Source organism: Euprymna scolopes, chromosome 16 (genome assembly GCF_053919585.1).
Source record: "Euprymna scolopes isolate OS-2025 chromosome 16, ASM5391958v1, whole genome shotgun sequence".
In the NCBI taxonomy this organism is placed as follows: domain Eukaryota; kingdom Metazoa; phylum Mollusca; class Cephalopoda; order Sepiida; family Sepiolidae; genus Euprymna; species Euprymna scolopes.
Window position 1 is genome coordinate 52,662,908 of NC_136497.1, and position 20,506 is coordinate 52,683,413.

Here is a 20,506-nt window from a genome sequence, read left to right on the forward strand (position 1 = left end):
TTGACTCTACTTGTGCAATGTCATCTGATAAAGGCCATCGAAAATAATCTTTTCTACTTTTTGTTTACATTAAAAATTTTACTACAGTGCTGGATGCAGATATAATATCATTGACTTGGCCAATGTAAAAGTTGGTGTCATAGTAGACAGCTACCCATTGTCCTTGATGTTCATAACTGAAGATATCCTGAGATGGATCTTCATCACAACTGCAGGAGTTATCTGAATGTTCAGCAGATTCACTTAGGGAAGACATTTTTTGTTGCTTTAGTGGAGGTGGAGATGAATCAATTGGATTTCTTTTCAAGTAGTCAGAGAGAGAGCAGCTTCCAGTTGAACTTTATTTCCACTGGTGTTGATTTTGACACCTAAAACAACCTTGAGGTATCTCAATTGGTCTTTGAGTGCTTCCAAACCACTTTCTGAAATTTTTTTTTATCTGTTTATCAGACTTCACTGGACCACCATGCTTAATAACAGAGTTAATAATTCTCTCTTTCTCAGCAGCAGCTTGACGTTCTTTTTCCTTCTTTAATCTTTCATTTTGTGCAATTTTTTCTTGGACATGAAGTTTCACAAGGGCTTCTTGTTGTGCATGTTTTTGTCACAAATGTTTTGCATGTTTTCTGGAGATGCTCAGAATGGATTGCCTCTTTGTTGATGGTATTACTTCCAACCAAGCTGTTGTCCGATTGCGCTTAAGCATATTTGAAGATGATCGATTATGTAGTGATGCATGTCGTTTTGTTTGCATGCTAAAATCTAAATCTCCAAAGGCATGCTCACCTGACAGATTTGTTAAAGGGCAGCTCTTCAAGGCATCTCTCGTTTCCTGATCTCCATCTTTTCCAAAAGCACCTCCTTCTAAAAAGTCATGCAACTGGTGCTTAGTGACAATGAGGAACTGAGTATCTTGCGCAAACATTCTAAAACAAGTTCAGGGGCTGTGAGACTAATACAGAGAGACACATTGCCTTCCTCAAAGAATTCCCCATTAAATACACCTTTACAGTCAGATTTTAATAACAACTGGGGATTGTTGATCCAGCATTCTAAACTTAGAGCCATTTTCTTGATATAGTGATGGAAGTCAACATACTGAACAGTGCTGTTAACAAGTTTCCAGAAAGGTTTGGTCAAATTAATGTTCAGCAAACCAACTGCAGCAAGTAGGGAATGTAGTCTCTCATCAGAAATGTCAGCCAAAACACTCTGTAATTTCATATTGCAAGACGTTGCAAACACAGATAAAAATAATTTTATGTGCTCTTTATGGTGATATATTGCCAGGGCATTTTCAAATAGAGAATTAAACCTATTTGCCCGATAACTTGTGATTTGAGATTGGTACCCTTCTTTGCTGCAGAATGTCAGCCATTCTGTCCTGCAACCACTTTTATTGTTTATGAGTGTATGTACGGGTGACGACAAAAAAAAAAAATTAATATGCGTTCTGTCACAATTTCTGTTAATGCTGACATAAAAAGTTTTTATGTAATTATTTTAAAATTTTAGAACAAAATAATTTAATATATTTGCTAATATATAGCCTTGGAACTGAGTTTCTATATTTAGTCAGTTTTTTTCTATAAAGCGTAAATTTAGACATGTTTGGCGAATTGAAAATCAAAAACAAAAACGTGCGTTCGGTCACAATTTCTGTTAATGCTTACATAAAAAGTTTTTATGTAATTATTTTCAAATTTTAGGACAAAATAATTTAATATATTTGCTAATATATGGCCTTGGAACTGAGTTTTTATATTTAGTCAGTTTTTTTCTACAAAGCATAAATGTTGACATGTTTTACGAATCCAAAACAAAGAAACAAAAAATTAGTAAATAAATAATGCTTATTTTAAGTAATTTATTTTAAATAATTTTTTTTAAATTCTCTTTTTTTTTTTTTTTTTTTCATAATTAAAAAAACTTATGTTTCTGAACAATAACAAAAACATATACTTTATCGTCATAAGTCATTAGCCGAACGTTTTGTTTATGGAATTTAATTAAAATAATTTAACAATGCTAAAGTTTATCTAACCGAAAAAAATAAAAGTTTCCGTCAGTCCCACACAACTAAAAATGTTTTGTACACGGTTTTATTAATTAATTTAATTAAAATAATTTAACAATGCTGAAGTTTATCCAACCGTAACCGAAGGAGAAAGCGATGAAAGATAATATGAAAGTTTGAAAAAAGCTATAGAAAATAAACTGGCATTATTTTTTAAATTGTAAATTTTCATTTTTTCTAATGACGTTCTAAAAATATTAATTAAAAAAATATCTTTCTATAACTTTTAAATAATAAAGAAAAAACAAACTCACCTAAGAACTTTGATAAGTCCATAGTGAAACGAGTTGTTTGTTTATGTTTTTCCGTTCAGTCAGTCAGTACGTTGTGTTGCTGTGTGGCTACTGGCTAGCTGAAAGTTGATAATTGGTCTCTCTGGCATTAAGTTGAAAATCTTTGTAGGTACCCCAACTTTTAGTAGTGTGCGCTCCTTGATTTATGGGGCCATAAACATGACACCAACAGATTATTAAAGAGGAGATATTCCTCTACAAAACGGTGCCTTTTTCGGAATTCTTACTATAAAATTTCTTTCATGTTTCTTTCACTGAAGTTTTCAAGTTGGATTTTTTTTAGAAAAACCACTTATAACCTTTTAATAACCTCACCATGTTATTAAGTGACCTTTTTTCTTTAAAATGATACCATTTTTATATACTTAGAGACTCACAATATGAAGCGCAACAAATTTGAAAAACATCAACATTTTTTTTGTGTAAAAAATAAAGCGACATTTACCAAAATTAGAGGCATAACTTGAAAAATCCTGAAAAAAAAACTATTAAAGACACAAGAAAAAGAATTATATATCTATAAAGACAAAAGATTAAATTTTATTTAAATCAAAACCATATCAAAATAACCCAAAAAACAAACGAGATATCGCAAGTTGAATTTAAGGGAAATTTTACTTTATTTACTAGTTTTCGCACCTAAACTAGGCCAGTTTGGGATACCTAATAATAGGGGGCAAAGTTAAAAAAAATTGACTGCTTTTTTTTTTTTTTTTTTTTTTGCTTAACATACACCTCCAAATACCCGGGCAACGCCGGGCTGAAATGCTAGTAAATTGATAAAACAACTTTAAAGAATAAATCAATTTTATTTGTCAGCAAAGTCTCCTTCTATCGTGATATGTTGATTTTGATGCTTCTCTAACAACTTAATGCCTTTTCTTTTCTTTTTTTAATTTTTTTTCTTAGATCGATTTGTCTTAAATACAAATTACTTTCCAATAAAACTGCTTCATTAATCAAAGGTCTACAAACAGCCAGTAGTCATTGAGAGCCAGATCTGGAGAACAGGGTGGATGTGGAAACCATCTTAACATTGGTGAAACAGGTGTAATATTTGGAGATAAAAAGAATTTTATTTTTATAAAGTCTTTTTCTAAATATCTCAAATTATATTTTACTCTTTTGGTTTCATTTTTTGAGTCAAAGTTCTTAGAAAACCAGGGGCCTCCTAACTAGAGCTAACACTTGATCTCTATATGAGATACATAGATATTTGAATATTCATTTAAAGTCCTCCATTACGTCTCAAACACTGAGTTAGTAAAAAAGTTTAGAACATAATTTTCCTCTCCCTAATTGACCATTTTACTGTTATAATATATCTGGATCAAGTAAAGAATAGATATCCTGTGCAGAAGACGACGACCGGCGCATATTTCAATTGACACGAGTCATTCGGCCTTGACATTGGCACAAGCACATGGCATTGGTTGTTTGTAAACATGTCAAATAGCAGACATGGTCAAATATTCGCAAGCAAGATGTTTTTTTAAATATATTTAAAAAACTTTTGAAGATTCAAAGAAAAAATATATATTTACAAAACATTTTTTTTTAAGTAAGTAACAAAACGAATGTATTTGAATAAAATATATTTGAATGAATGGGTGTCTTTCTGAGTGTGTTTTTAATATATTTACAGAACTTTTTAATAAAACTTAGAATAATAATAATTATGATAAAATAAATAAATTTAAGCCAACCTTATTAATGGCAGAAACAAATATAAAATAACTGACTTGTTCGGATTTTTGCGAATGTTTTGCAGATTTTTGCGATCAAGATTGATTTTTATATACAGTGTTGTTTTTTTTTGTGTGTGCGTTTTTAAGACAATTCAATATTTATTTAATTATTCTTTAAAACGTTAACTTTAGCGACAATATATTTTTAAAATGATATTTTTAAATATTAAATTTTGATTTAATCTTATGATACCCTCATGTGATCAATCATGTGAGCAAATTCTCTATTGATTATTATATTGTACCCAATGTATATAGTAATGATTTGAAAGGTTTAAAAAACAAATAACCGATACTCTCAGCTGGAATCGAAACCAAAGCATTCAGCGTTCCAGCCTTGGTCGTTATTAGCGCTTCAGCTTTTGCCATTACTGAGTTATTGCCAGATGGATCAAGAAGGCTAAAAATTAAGTGAGTTCAAGCTAAAAATAGATATCTATGCATGCATGCTCAATAGTTAGTTGATTTAGTCCAGTCAAGGTCAACTTTTTATTTTTTTCCAATTTTGACCTGTTAGAAGCTGTTTTTACAGACTAAAAACTAAATCAAAAGTGTTCCCAAGGTCCAAATATCCTATATATCAAATTTCAAGTCTATGGAGAGAAAGGAGTTAGCAGACAAGGTCACTTTTATGAAACACTAGTGTCTGTAAGTATTAAAATAATTATAGTAATAACTATGTCAACCCCTTTAAGAACTTGGTTCTTATTATTGAGCACTGTAAGTTGAAATGTAATAAATCAGTCACTTAAGCTCACGTGTGCAGATCATAATGTTATAATAGATCACTCTCACCGTCTTGACATTTACGCTTTATATAAATGTTAATTTCAACTATTTCTCGAGATTAATGTTGGCTGTGCAGTTTGTTCCTTGCTAATGGAGTCAGAGAAAGCGAAATGGCCAGGTTCGAATCTCTCAACTGACTTTAATTGTAACTCCTTACACTGATGATTCCCAAAAGGATGAAACACTAGTGGTGTCTGTAGGTATTAAAATAATTATATATATGATTTTGATGCTATCAGCTGGCATCCACGCCAAGTCGTGGAAATTTCCAAGTTGGTATCTGGGGGCACATTTATTCAATGCGAGAGATTCACCCCCAGTCTTCGTTAAGACCTACATCTAAGAGTAGGTAACTCTGATGTAAAAACCTGCAGTTTACTATATACTCTGTCCTGTGGCAGTCATCTGCACCGATAAAGGTTAGTATAAAATAAATATGTATTAGATATGTTTGAAGCCAAAACAACGCATTATTACAAAATAAACATATTTATTTTCTTTGAAATTTATATTGAAATTCATAAATATATTTTGAAGAAAACCTTCATCTTCAGTATGTCTTTCTTTTTTTTTTTTTTTGCCATATTGTTGTTGGAGCAGATAATCAGTAGAACTTCATTTGTTGTTTTTACGGTAGTCTTTTCAAATGTCAGAACGGTGCGTTGGTCACGCGGTATTCATGTTCCGACATTTGAAAAGACTACATTAAAAAACATTATTTTGTAATGCATTGTTTTGGCTTCAAACGTATCTAATACATATTTATTTTATTCAAACTCAACCAGCGCTTCTATCAAGGGACACAAACCCTAAGGTGAAAGTTTAGTAGTAATACCAAAAAGTGTGATTGGTTCTAGACAAAGCCTTCACCACAATAAAAAAATCGTGTGGATTTTCCGAGTAACTTAGTTATTGTGGTGGAAGCTCATATATCGAAATCTACAGTAGAGTGTATCATATATATATATATATATATATATTTTGTGTACAGAAAGTTGTTAGTTGAGACAGGTCATTGGTACCGTCGGTTTCAAGCCCGATAATAAGGCCCGTTTAAGGTATCCTTATCGAGCTCTCTTCAGCCAATTCGGCTGAAGAGAGCTCGATAAGGATACCTTAAACGGGCCTTATTATCGGGCTTGAAACCGACGGTACCAATGACCTGTCTCAACTAACAACTTTCTGTACACAAAATATAAGTACGCTCTTAAAATTTGGATTTTCCTTTTAATTGAGCACTCTGCTGGAATTCTTTTTCCAAAAAAACTAATCATATATATATATATATATATATATATATATATATATTAGTGTTGGGACAATTAATTGGAATCCAGAATTGAAAAAAGTGGAACTTTTGTGGGTATCAGTATTGGAATTGGAAAAATTTGTGCCTATTTTCCGATGCCAAAAATGATGATTTTTATAATTTTGTTTTGCTTTACAATCCACAGAGGTACAAAAAAGTCATTGTTGAGACTTCAAAGATCTAAAGATAGATTGTGACCATTTTTTTTTGTTGTCGGATAGCGCTGAATATTACTTGTTTTTCGAACCGAATAAACATTTTACATGAAATAAAAACACTAAAACCTTATCTAGTTAGATAGTAAAGTAACTTATCTTGCCTTTGATAACATTTGTTAGTTATATATTTGTTTTTTGATAACTTTTTCGTACTTCTGTGTACAGTAATACAAAACCATGATTTTTATTTGTTTTCAGTTACAACTTAATTTTCCATGGCTTGTATTAATGATGAAATGATAAATAATGCTTTTAAACTGTCAGTAAAACTAAAATCGTCAGTAAAACTAAAATCAATAGATCATCTCCATAAGTGTATTTTTACGTTTAGGAAATTATATGTACATTTTTCATGTTTTTTGTGGTAACTGTTCCTAAAACCAACTCAATATTTAGAAATTAAAAAGAATCAGAATCGGTAATTGTATCAGAATTAGAAATTTAAAACAGAATCAGTAATTGTATTGGAATCGAAAAAATATTGTAATCGTCCCATCACTAATATATATATATATATATATATATATATAAAAAGAGATCCGTGTGTTAGAAAGTTTTCATCCTAAATTCTATGCAGTTATGCACGATGTAGAAAGTGTAGATAAATAGAATTAAGCATAACAGGTAAATGAAGCGAATCATCTAATAAGAAACCATTAAAATAAAAAAATCAATAATTAATTAAGAATGCGCATTTTTAAAAGGAATATGCTTGCATATTCATGTTTGAGTATATTAAGAAGTTTGATACTTTTCTATTTAAAAATTATTAAAACAATGTCAGAGCAAGAAAAACAAACTCTTTCAATTTTTAGTAATGGGTTCAATTCGCTATATAATTTGATTATAAATGCAATTAATCAATTAAGTATTGTTGTTAAACTCCTTTTGTCTTCAGTAAATATAATTTTCATTACTCACCCTTTTTGTAATCGAGTTGTATTTGCAGATGAATTGTTGCAGGCAAATTTGCTTCATGTCATTAAAATGTATATTTCAGATTTTGGTTTGTAAATAATGCATCCCTTTTTTTTCTTTTCTAGCAATATTCTTATTGTCTTGGTCAATACAAATTTAAAAAATTTGGTGGCTTTAAGATCAATGAAGTTCTCCAAGAAATAAAACGAGCAAATAATTTGGTGAGTGACGTTATTTTTAATTTTAATCTTTTTTTAATATAGTTGATATATTTATTATTGGGAGTGCATGTGGTTTCTCTTTTTTTCAGTTTTCAATATTTTGGAGATGAGGCATCCTACCAGATGTTAGACATTCAACCGCTATCTCAGACATTCTGACTGAAAGAGTTTTTTTTTAAAGATTCTAACCTTTCCTTTAAGTGCAATTGTTTGTATGTCTCTTACACTTTGTTCACCAGGTATATTTGTCAGGTAGTTTTTGAAATTATTTTTGATGAGTCCAGTTGCTGGAATGATGTAGACCTTTCTAAGATTCCAGTTTCTTTTCATGTTGTGCATAAAACCTTAGTATTCACTGGTCAGGTTTCACTTCTATCTTGATACTGCATGTGCATAGCTGATAAATTCTTCTCTTAGAAATATTATAGTTAATGACCAAGTGTTAACTATACTGCACTTCCAACTAATAATTTCCAGGGTTAAGATTGCCAGCATATAAAGAGGAGCAGCAGCCATTTTTTTTCTTTTCCTCGTTCTTTTTGTTTTCAGTGGACAGTTTTTTTTTTTTTTTTTTTTTTTTTTTTCAGGCATTTAATCACACGTTCCTAATCCTAAACATTGTCGGATAAATAAAATTCACATCTTTTATTGTAGTTTCCAGCTCAGCGACATTGATGTGATGATACTGCATCCTCGACTATTACACTCCATCAATTTCAATACACACGCCAGTGGCCATGCTACTTGCATCACACCATACAATGCCTTTTTCTAATTTGAAAACCTGCCATCTCCTTTGAACCAGGCCTTTTTGTAGAACCTCTTCCACGACTTCTCGTAACATGCCTACTGTCTCGCTATCTACCATATCTCCCCAAACAATTTTTTCTACATTTTTGTCAAATCACTGCAAGTGGTTCTAAGTCATTCAGATATTGGATAGTGGCTGACCAGTTTTTCACAGACAGAAAACAGTTCACACTTGCTTATTTCATCTTGTATCTCTGGCAGATCTTTTCCTCTCGTAAATATCAATTTTACTATACTGGCTGTATTTAGCCAAAGATCCAATGCTGTTCCTCTCTTCAACAACTCTGGTGGTTTTGCTTTTAGGCCAAACTTGTGAAGATGACATACAAGCTTTATTGCTGGCACTACTGTTTCATAAACCAGGGTGTCCTCTATATACGAATCCGTGTTAATTCTTATGAGGTCCACTTTATTGAGCGCAATTTTCAAAATTTTGCATGATTTTTGGGGCAACATTTAATTATGACTACTATCTAGTCAGACAATAAGTCTTTACTTCATATTGGATCAACTGAAACTTCCAACATGAATTTGTAAATATGCGCTTTTCAAATCCACACTTTGTCGTCATTGTCATCTGCCTCCATTTCTTCATAGTTTCTCCGCAGACATCAATTGCATCTCAAGTAGAGTGACACACGATATATTTATTTAGCAGCCACTTCTGGAGTCTGCGTGGCCTAAGCACTCTGGTAGTTAAAATTAATTCATTAATTGACAACTCTTTCACATTCAATAACTGCTGTAGTGGTGCAGAAATATTTTCAGAGAAACTGTCAACAAAAGAGTCTCACAACATTCTTGTTTTGTTTCCTCAAATCTTTCTGCCAATATTTGTACATTGGTTGCATATACATCGACTTCCTCACCAGTCCACCGCATCCTCCCCAAGTTTGCATATGCAAAGAAAATTCCTTCAGTAAACGCCATCTTTAGTTTAGTCTCTATCTTCTCTGCATTTCATTGATCCTTCTCTGTTAACTGGAGATACATGGCTAAGATGTCCTCTTTCAGAAACAAGGACGTAAAACTTGCATGGTCATGGACCTTTTACACTTTTGCAACCAAGTTCATTTTTGTCAACCAGGCCATTAAATCACCTTTTTCACTGAACATTTTCACTATTTTTCACTGCTCATTTTCAGAATTTTCTCCATTGTACTTTGGTATGCAAGACAGTAATTAGCTGAAATAGCTTGTTAAATGGTCAAGTGTTAACGTCGCATTTCCAACTAACAATTTCCTGGGTCAAATGCGACAATCTACTGTCAAGATTTGCTGCTCCAACATCCAACTCAAAGTCAGTCTCTGAAAAATTAGGCTTTTTTTTTTATATTTAAACTGGAAGAATCTCATTTGCATCCCTGTGCACCAAGGTAAAAAAACTTCTGAACAAACTCCATAAGTTTTTTATACAAATATACTTCACATTCAAGTTCTCATCTATCTCCACTGTTTTACACTTCTCGAACATAAATCATTTCTCAACCTATCAGTAATTTCACTTATGTATGCAGTGATTACAATTATTACAAAAAATTGAGTTGCTTCCAACTTCCTTTCCACAAATTTAGCTGGGAAACTGGTCTCTGTCTGAGGGCTTTCCAACACTACAACCACTGAATTGGAGGTTAATGATAAAGAATTGCCTGTGCAAAAGCCACGAATGGCAAGAGATTCGTATTTGGATTATTCAGACCACTGTTCTAATCTTGAGTGTTATTTTCATGCCTTGATTGCTGTAACCATGACCTTCTTCAGGTGTATCTTGTCGAAGACCTGTAGCATAACTGATAAAGTACTTGTTAAAATTCAGTCGGAAGTTATACTCTTCTGGAAGTTCAATCTCAGTGCAAATGATACTCAAAAAATACAATTGCAAATTATTTAGGACTTCTACCTGGTCATGGCTGACAGAACAAAAGCATGCTACTCCTGTGGATTAAATAAAGGTTTTCGTTTGAAATTCCGTGCAGATTCCAGAGTTCGACAGAAAGACTCACAAGTTTGGTAAGATACACCTGAAGGTCAGAGGTTGCATTGACCGAAACGTGAAAATAACACTCCGAATTATCCAAATAATACATATCATAAATATTCATGCCATTATCTGCTATTTTGCTGTCTTTTTGTTTAAGGATGTAGCTGAAAACAAAGCCCTATACCAAGATCAACAAACTTTGCTTAAGTAAAGTTCACTAGAAAGCTAATGTTAGCATTAATTTTGTATTTAGGTGGGGGCAGGTACAATAATCAATCCTCATCTCAAAAATTCAGAAACATAACGGCTTAAGATATGACATAATTTTTAATATTAAAATGCGAGATGCAGTGAAACTGATTCAAACTGTTGATCTTCAGGTTACCAATAATTCGCCATTTCAAATTCCATATGAGTTGAATGATTCAGCTGTTTGTCAGTAGAAACTCAGAACATCTCTTATGTCACTTTGATTTGTGCTTTCTTGCCGTTAACTATTATTTTTATTGATTTTGGTTATTAGTTTTTATTGGTTTCTGTTTTATAGCCGGGTTATTTTTGATGTTACCATTTAAAAAAAAAAATCTTATTTTCATTTTATGCTTGAATGTGTGTAGTTTATGCAAACTTTAAACCATTTTAATTACAGAAATGTATGCTTTGTAAAAAATCGCGAAATAATGGTGTGCCATCAGCGAAATGTGGCTACTGGTATTGCAAGCGCTCCTTCCATTATTATTGTGTCCGAATGAATGACAAATGTTTTGCCAGGCGAATATGCATCCGACGCCGAAAGAAAAGTCGTCCAGTAATTCTTTATAGGTAAGTTTTTAAAATTATAAATATTCATGCCATTATCTGCTGTTTTGTTGTCTTTTTGTTTGAGGATGTAGCTGAAGACAAAGCCCTATACCAAGATCAACGAACCTTGCTCAAGTAAAGTTCACTAGGAAGCTAATGGTAGCATTAATTTTGTATTTAAGTGGGGGCAGGTACAATAATAGTGATGGTTTGAGTTCACATGAGATGTACGTTTAAAAAATTTTTAAATAGCAACATGGGTTTTGGAGCAGGAAGATTCCTCATTCATTCCATTGCAACACTGGTCATGCTGGATGGTTTTTATTATAAGCAGAAAGATATAAAGATATTATATATACTGCAAACACTTGTGCTTGTATAAATCACTCGAATATTTCAGTTATAAGTTTATCCTTCTCTATCTGTGCCTAAATCTAAATGCAAATTCCATGAATAAAGTTTCTTTCCTAGAACTGCCCAACTGTGGAACTCTGTTCTGCTCGCCTGCTTTCCAACTGACTACAACATGGTTGTTTTCAAGTCCAACGTAAACAAATTCTTGTTGAGCCACTCACTTAAATAGTCAATTTCTACCCAATTTCCATCACCATACATGCATTAACGCTTATCCTTGAGTGGCCTTCAGGTGTTTATAAGTGATGACTGCCCTGTAAAAAAAAACAAAAAGAACAAGAGCTAAGTGTAGTATCTGCTCTGATATTACATTTCATCTTTTCAATGGGGACGAAACTAATCTAAACTGAGGTAATTTTGATTTTTGTCCTAATCCAGAGAGCCTCTTTTTGGGGAGCTAGATATTCCCCACATTAAGAAAAATTGTGTTTAACTCTGCCCTCATGGGACAAATTGCATTGTGGGATTAAGTTTTATCATAAAAGAGAATCCCAACATTGTTGAAATTATTTTTTTTAATTCTGTACTTTTTTTTTTACAAGGTGGTCACCACTTATCAAGGTCCGGAAGCCACTCAGGGATAAGGGTTATTGTAAGTACATTACGTTAGTGTGGATATTAAAAGTGTCTACTTAAGGGGGCGGTTCATCAGGAATTTGTTTACGTTGGACTTGAAAATATCCAAGTTGTAGTCAGGAGGGAAGCAGGCAGATGGAACAGAATTCCACAGGCGTGCAGTTCTAAGAAAGAAGCATTGTTCATGGAATCTACGTTTTGATTTAGGCATAAATAAAGAGTGGGAAAGGTTTTTGACAGTGGATTCAGCTAGACGGGTGTTTTTTGTGAAAGATTGGCGAGGGGGGATCAGAGATTGGAGTTCAGACGAGCACTTGCCATGGAAATAATGATAAAACAAAGATAGGCTTGCAACGTCTCTTCTGTGGGAGAGAGGTTGCAGGGAAGAGAAAAGGGCATCCCCCACTAAGCCACAAAGTCTATTTTGTACTCTGTCAAGGCAGGATAGGCTGTTTTTAGCAGCTAGCTCCTGCCCAGATATGGCAGCAGTATTCCATCCTTGGATGTACTTGGCTTTTATATAGACAGAGAATTACATCAGTAGTGAGATATCTTCTGGAGCGGTAGAAGGATCCGATCATCTTTCCAGCGATCTTGGCAACAGACTTGATGTACGTGTTCCATTTCAGATCCGGAGTAAAGGTAAAGCCCAGAAGCTTGTCAAAACATGGGGCTTCTCCTAGACGAGAGCTATCCATTTCAGTTGATGCCAGATGGGGATCAGAGCGTTTATGATGTAAATATAGGAGTTTGGTTTTAGATGCATTAAAGGTAACCAGCCACGTCTTCCCCCACTGAACCACTCGTTCGAGATCAGAGGAGAGAGAATCAGAGAGAGCTTTGTCATTTACAGCCTTTGATATGTTGCTGTAGATGGTCGTGTCATCAGCATAGATGTCAACGAATGATTTAAGTATGTGTTTTTGGAGATCATTGATGTAGATCAGGGAGAGTTGAGCCCAGGATGGACCCTTGAGGGACTCCAGCATTAATACTGCAGGCCTCTGATTTTTGTCCATCAACCACTACTCTTATGAGCCTATCAGAGAGAAATGATTTAATGATAGAATATTTCCAGTTATACCGTAGCTGGAGATCTTGTGAAGTAGGCCTTTATGCCATACCTTGTCGAAGGCCTTTGATATGTCAAGAGCAATTGCCCTGGAAAGGAAGCCTTTGTCAAGAGATTCACTAATCCTATGAGATATAACCGTTAGCACATCTGCTGTAGATCTAGCAGAACGGAAACCATATTGCGTGTAACTAAGACGGTTATTTCTGCTGAGGTGGTTGACTATTTCTCTATTTAATATGGATTCCAGCAACTTACTCATGACACACAGGAGACTTATTGGTCTGTACTGAGAGGGAGATGACTTATCACCTGAGTTCTTAAATACAGGGCATACTGATGAGGTTTTCCAAGGTGTTATAAAGCACTTCTCCTTAAGGCAACGTTTAAACAGTTTCGTAAGTATGGGAGCAAGTTCTAGTTGAAGCTTTTTTAACACTATAATTGGGATGCCGTGAGGGCCAGTAACTTTACTGGAATCAAGGGTCTTGATTAGCTTGGCAACCTCATGTACAGATATTTGTATGTTACCTAGCGTGTTCTGTGTTATATGAGGAAATATGGAGAGTTGATGGCCTTTGTCGCATAGTGTAGAATTAGCTGCAAAGTTCTTGGCAAATAGTTTGGCCTTGTCTGAAGCTGAGGAGATGACCTCTGGTCCATTGATAATGGTTGGGATAGAACGCACACTTCTGTTCAGGATCCTATTTATTATTTGCCAAAACTGGTGGGAACCAAGCCGCTGCTCAGCTACTTTGGATTTAACAGACTGAGCATATAGCTCTCTTGCATTTTTTATTACTCTTTTGCAGTGGTTGCTGGCGTTCCTGAAAGCAGCTTTAGTCTCTTGTTGTAAAACTATGCTTTTTGGGATATGCTGCTGAAGCTCATTCAAACTATTTTGCTGCATTATGATAAAATCACATTTTTGGGCTACGAACAAAGTGTAGTATCTGTTCTGTCATCAGTCGGAGAAGAAATCTTTGAGAGCAAAGCAATTCTCATAGGTAGTCGTGACATTCAAAATTGGGTACATTTCATATTTAGCTCTACCATGTATCAACTCTAGTCTTCATGGGCGTACTGGTGCTACCAAATCAGGTTGTCTAATCTTCCTGACTTAAAATGCATCAAATATTGATGCTATTGTTTTCTTTTCCTTTCCTGTTGCAAAACTTGATCATTTTCTGCAAAGTCAAAAATTACCAAAACAACTAAACCAAACACTATTAATAAATATTTGCAGATATAAACAACTTGAAGCAAAAAATTTTTTTTCCAAAATTGTTGGATTTGGCATTGAAAAGGGTTGATATGCTGTAAAACGAAACAACTGAACCAAACCAAATTCCCTGAATAAATATTTGAAGATATAAAGAACTTGATGCATGAAAACATTTTTTTTAAATTACTGGTTTTGACATTAAATAACCCAAAAAGTGTTGATATGCTATAAAATGAAACAACCAAACCCCATCATGCAAGGCAAGTAAATACAATGTGTCTGTTTTACAAGTGTTTTTTTTTTTTTTATAAAGGAGTCATCACTTATCAAGGCCTGTAGGCTACTCAAGGATAAGGGTTAATAAGTGTACAGTAGTCAATGGGACAATATCATAGTAATCATTAATATTGGAAATTTGGTTAATCCGATAACTTAAGAGGATGACTAAAAAGCAGGGAAACTGAAGAGAGTTCCACAGGCATGCAGTTCTACGAAATAAGCTTTGTTCATGGAATCTACATTTAGGTTTAAGCACAGATAAAGAGTGAGGGAAATTATTGATAGTTATTTCAGCTAGATGAGTGGTTTTTGTAAAAGTTTAACAAGGTGGGACCATAGATTGGAGCTCAGATGAGCACTTGCCATGGAAATAACGATAAAGCATACTCGCAATGTCTCTTCTATGGAAAAGAGATTGCAGGAAGGAGAAAAGAGACCCCTCCCCCACTAAGCTACAAAGTCTATTTTGAACTCTGTTAAGGCAGGATAAGGTGCTTCTAGCAGCTCCTACCTAGATGTGGCAGCAGTACTCCATCCTTGGATCTACTTAGCTCTTATAGAAGTAGAGAATTGCATCAGTAGTGAGATATCTACTGGAGCAATAGAATGATCCCATCATTTTTCCAGTGACTTTGGCAACGGATTTGATATACATGTTCCATTTCAGATCAGGAGTAAAGGTCAGACCCAGAAGCTTGTCAAAAGATGGAGCTTCCCCAAGACGAGAGCCATTCATTTCAATTGATACCAGACAGGGATCAGAGAGTTGATGATGTAAAGATAGAAGCTTGGTTTTAGATGCATTGAAATTAACCAGTCACCTCTTTCGCCATTGCACTATGTGATCAAGATCAGAGAAGAGAGAATCAGAAAGAACTTGGTCGTTTATGGCCTTTGAAGTGTTGTTATAGATAGTAGTGTCGTCAGCATCAATGTCTACAAATGATTTTAGGATGTGATTTGGGAGGTCATTGATGTAGATCAAGAAGAGAGTAGAGCCCAGGATGGACACCATAGGGATTCCAACATTAATACTGTGAACTTTTGATTTTTGCCCATCAATCACTACTCTTAAGCTATCAGAGAAATAATTTAATAATTGAGAAGACATTTCCAGCTATACCATAGCTGGAGATCTTATGGAGTAGACCTTTATGCCATACCCTATCAAAGGCTTTTGATATGTTAAGAGCAATTTCCCTAGAAAGGAAGCTTCCAACGAGAGATTCGCTAATCTTATGAGATATAACTGTTAGCACATTTGCTGTAGATCTAGCAGAACGGAAACCATATTGCATGTCACTGAGGAGATTATTTTTGCTGAGTTAGTTGACTACTGACAAACGTAGCATTTGTGCTCCCTCAATTTAAATACATACTACTAACCTGACAAGCAGTAAAATCCAGCCCTTTACTGTAGAGGTCCCTAGAAGTCAGCAAACATTTACACTAATAGTTTCTTATCTCATACTGGTAGTCTTTGGAATTCCCTTTCTGTTTCCCGCTTTGCTGACTGTATGAACATGTTGAAATTTAAATGTAATGTGAACAGACATCTTGTTTCTCAATTTCCTTCATAGTCACTCTTATACATGGTTCCAAATAGTAGCTCCAAGTAGCAATACACATGGCCGTTAAAACGCTTTGGATAATCACAGATTTCAAGGGGTTTCTGCTAAAATAGTCATATTTTAAAAACAAAAGCACTTTAAGTCTTCAAAATACCACCGTTTTGTTCAGAAATAAATATATTTTCAAATGAATTAGTAAATAATAACATACATTATATATTTTTAGAGTTTTAAGCAAATAAAGTGATAAAAATGTGAACATCATAAAACGGCATTTTCGGTAAGTTTTTGTACCCCCCCCCCCCCCCGATTTCTTAACATTCGTACTGTGTTTCTGTAAAGAATTTTTTAAGGAAATTTAGAAATTAGCCAAAAGAGTAGTCATTTTTAATAATTTCGAGTGTCCGAAATTCATTTGACCACTCGTTTTTTGTTGTGTTAAAAAAAAGATTTCAAAATGGTGAGTATTGAAAATTTGGAAAAAAAATTTCTTCGGACACTCACTATTAAATAAAACTTTTTACTATGTTTATTCGTTAAAAAGATGATTGGACATTGTTTTCTCTAGTGGTACGTAGCAATTTAAAAACATAATATCCGAAAAAATCGTTATGAATTTGAATCAAGACTTCTGTAGTATTAGTGATAGTAGCTGTATCAGCAGCAGCAGCGATAACATGGCGTAAACAGACTTTGTTTTTGTTGTTTATTTTTATTCTAAATCGATTTTTTTTTTTAATTGAAAATCTGGTTATAAAAAAAATTACATGTTAGAGCTATTTTGTTATCAACCATACAAATATTTTAAAAAATTGGGTAGTAGTAAATTTTAAAATATTTTAACAAGCGAAAATGTGGAATATGATGTTTTGGTTCACGTGTACAATTACAAACGGTAACACACTTCTAATTTTCGTCCTTTAAAAATGCTTTTAGTGAATTATTATCAAATGGAAACTAATCTACCTGATTATAAAAAAAAAAATAAAATAAAAAAAATAATCAATATTTAAATATTTGTAGGAGGTGTTAAAAAATAACAACGGTAGGAAAGGACATGAAATGTAATTAAAAATCAAAATAACATTAATTCAAATTTTTTAACAATTTGTCAGCTTTAGCAAAAACTTGTTTCTTTTTTTATATTTAAATAGAATTTAAATACTTGATATTTTTCCAAGCATCATGTTTTCTGTTAGAGGGACGTCACTTTTTTAAATAACATTTATTTTTGTCTGTTTGTCATAATTCTTGTAAAGTTTCACAATGGGTATCAAAAACCCTCTTAAAAAAAAAAAACGCTTAATTCTATGTCTAATGCTAGGTACGAGTGGCAAGCCTCCTCCTAAAACCTTTAGCCTTAACAATAACGCTAAGTGCAAGTGGCAGAGCTCCCCACTAAACAAACTTCCCCTGTGAGCTCATATGAACGTAAAAAAAAAAAAGCATAAAAACGTTTGAAGAAAAGTGCACATGATTAATCTCCCCCCCCCCCAAATAAATTGGTCAACTGTCCTAAAACGCTAGGATCGTCTTGAAATGGTGAATTATTTTACATTTATGTGAAACCAACCCCCACTCTAAATTCTAAAATTGTTTTTGTTTTGTTTCTATCAAGTCTTCAGGATGTTCACACATAATTTTCCTTAGCCCTATCATCAACTCAAAGTCAGAGTGGCAACCTCCCTACCTTTTCATAATTGCACAAAGACCCTCTTAAAACCACGCATAATCACCTTTTAGAAAACAAACAAACAAAAACACCCAGGATTTATCTATCATAGGAAAAGGGGGGGGGGGTAACTGCCCTAAAGCACTCAAATGATTCAAAATGAGAAATCATTTTACATTAAATTCTAAAATAATTTTTGGTTATCTTTTATTAAAGTGTTTCAAGTTGTTCACATGCAATTTTCTATAAAGGTAGAATCACATATTTTGGAGAGGTGGTCAGATGGGGAGGGATAACAGAAGGTATTAATCTCCAATAATACCAAAGAAATATTGCAATATATTCATTTTTTAACCAATCCTAGATTTCGATTTCAGTTTTTGGCACATAAAATGCATTACAACTAAACTTAGAGTTCTCTAACTTCTTTTCTTTTAATGAATACATGGCATTTTTAAGCAATCGCAGCATATTTATGTGAATTTACTGCAGATTATTTGGAAATCATTCATTTCTGGAGATTTTCAGTAGCATATTCAGATTCCTTGCACAAAAATACACTTATATGGTAAATTTCATTACTTAGTCTTGTGTTTTAACAAGGATATAACATTTTTACTCAAAAAGTAGTGTAAAAAATGTGACAAAACGCATATAGTCTTAAAGAGGGGAAAATTTTCAAATGCGCAAGGTCATAACTTCCTTGATTTTAATTGGATTTTAAAAATTTAAAAAGATTCTTTCTTAGCTTATCAAGCTCTTTCTATATATACCAATATTGAAATATTTTAAGCCATTTAAATTTTTTCATGTGTATTGCTACTCCAAATATTGATTGTTTGGGGTGAATACGAGTTTCAAAAAATGCTTGTCATATTCACTTCTCTTATTTTGTCCTTGTCTTCACATTCTATGAGCGATGTTTCTGACAAAGGGGGAAGAATTACTGTATTCTGGGTCAGAATCTATCTATCTAACACTTACCGTTGGCTAGTTTTTGATCTTGACATATTTTTATTTTAACTCCTTTCTTCAGGTGGCTTCATGCCTTGTCTCGAGCGATTTCCATTAAAAAAAGTCCTTGTAAGTAATCATGGTGCTTGTTAAGATAGTCAACAGATCGATTTTTAAGATATGTCATTTTAAGCAAAAACAATATTACATACTATCCAAAAATTTTGTAGAATCATGTAGTAGAAAAGTATTTACAGTTAAAATTAATTTTTATGGAAAATTAGGTAAAATCGAATTTAGATATTATAAAGTGGGCAGTAAGAGTCTACACACAGGGGACATAATTCCAAAACGAATATTTTAAATTACTTGTTAATGGCTGCAACATCTTTTGCCAATACCAGTAGACTTTTTTTTTTTTTTTTACTATAAACACAGTAGCAGTTGTTCTACTCAATGAATTTTTGTAATTTTTGGATATATTACTATTTTCTACATGACAATTTAGTACGTAATATAGTTTTTGCATAAAACGACATATTTAAAAAAATTGATTTGTTGACTATATCTTAACAAGCATTGTAATCATTTTTTTTTTCGTTCTATTCACAATTTTGATCTTAAAATATCCTTCATCATTCAACTAACAATTCACTCATCTCTTCAACTGTTTATCATCGAACATTTTGTAAGCGTTCTTGTAAGTGATGACTTAGTAGTGAAATAAAATAAAAAAAATTTAGCTGCACATGATCCCAGTTTGTACTAAAATGTGTTTTAACTTGTTTTACAGAACCTTTTGTAGTAAACTCCATGAAAGAAAGTGTCTTGACAATGGAGCTTGTAAGTATTTCTTTTTTATTTTGTCTTAGATTCAAACAATTTTAGTTGTTGCAAATTATCTTATATTTTTTTTTATTATAAAAGTACTACAAGAATACCCGTCCCAGGATGGGTAAAATGCATGAACAGAACAGTTTTGCACCATTTTTATGTCCCATCATTAAGATTAAAATCAAGACATAATGCTACTTAACCTTATGTCTAGAATCCTTATTCCAAGTTTGATTTTAAGAAATGTTGTCTAAAACTTAAAGCTTAAGGTGTATTAAGAAGAAACTGAAATTCAGAGAATCTTGCTTTGTTGGTGATGATTATGGGTCAAATTCAATGAAAATTGGATGTATTTGAATTTTGAAATGTATCATATTATGCCTCCTAAAACTCTAAAATACTCCAAAGAAATCTAAATTTGGGGAATATTTATTAATTCATCTTTAATATTTATTGTTAAAATTTCACAAAAGTCTGCAGTATCTGAATCTTCACAAAGGATTTCCAACCCCTTTTTACTCCTCCCTTTGCATTAAACTAAATATAGCCCACATTTAGATCTCTTATTCCTTGGAGTTGTATTCCAAAATTCACGAATATTATGAGTGACTTGCACTTTAAGGGATGGTTAGAATCTTCAGCATCATTTTTGACCACAATCAAGATGATGAAGTTCAGTAAACTCCATAATCTTTTCATATGGTTGTTAATGTGTGCGCACGTGTGTCCACTATACACATTGAA

The 20,506-nt window shown here is 33.1% G+C and overlaps 1 protein-coding gene across 3 annotated transcripts in view; it reads left to right on the top strand.

Moving 5' to 3' along the window:
- Positions 1-20,506, top strand: part of LOC145295957 (uncharacterized) — a 118,363-nt gene that overhangs the window by 46,472 nt on the left and 51,385 nt on the right. For all 3 annotated transcript variants that reach the window (XM_080141863.1, XM_080141862.1, XM_080141864.1), the window contains exons 3-5: positions 7,478-7,573; positions 11,014-11,186; positions 19,722-19,771. In XM_080141863.1, coding sequence (XP_079997989.1) covers positions 7,478-7,573; positions 11,014-11,186; positions 19,722-19,771 — 319 coding nt within the window. The remainder of the gene's footprint in view (positions 1-7,477; positions 7,574-11,013; positions 11,187-19,721; positions 19,772-20,506) is intronic.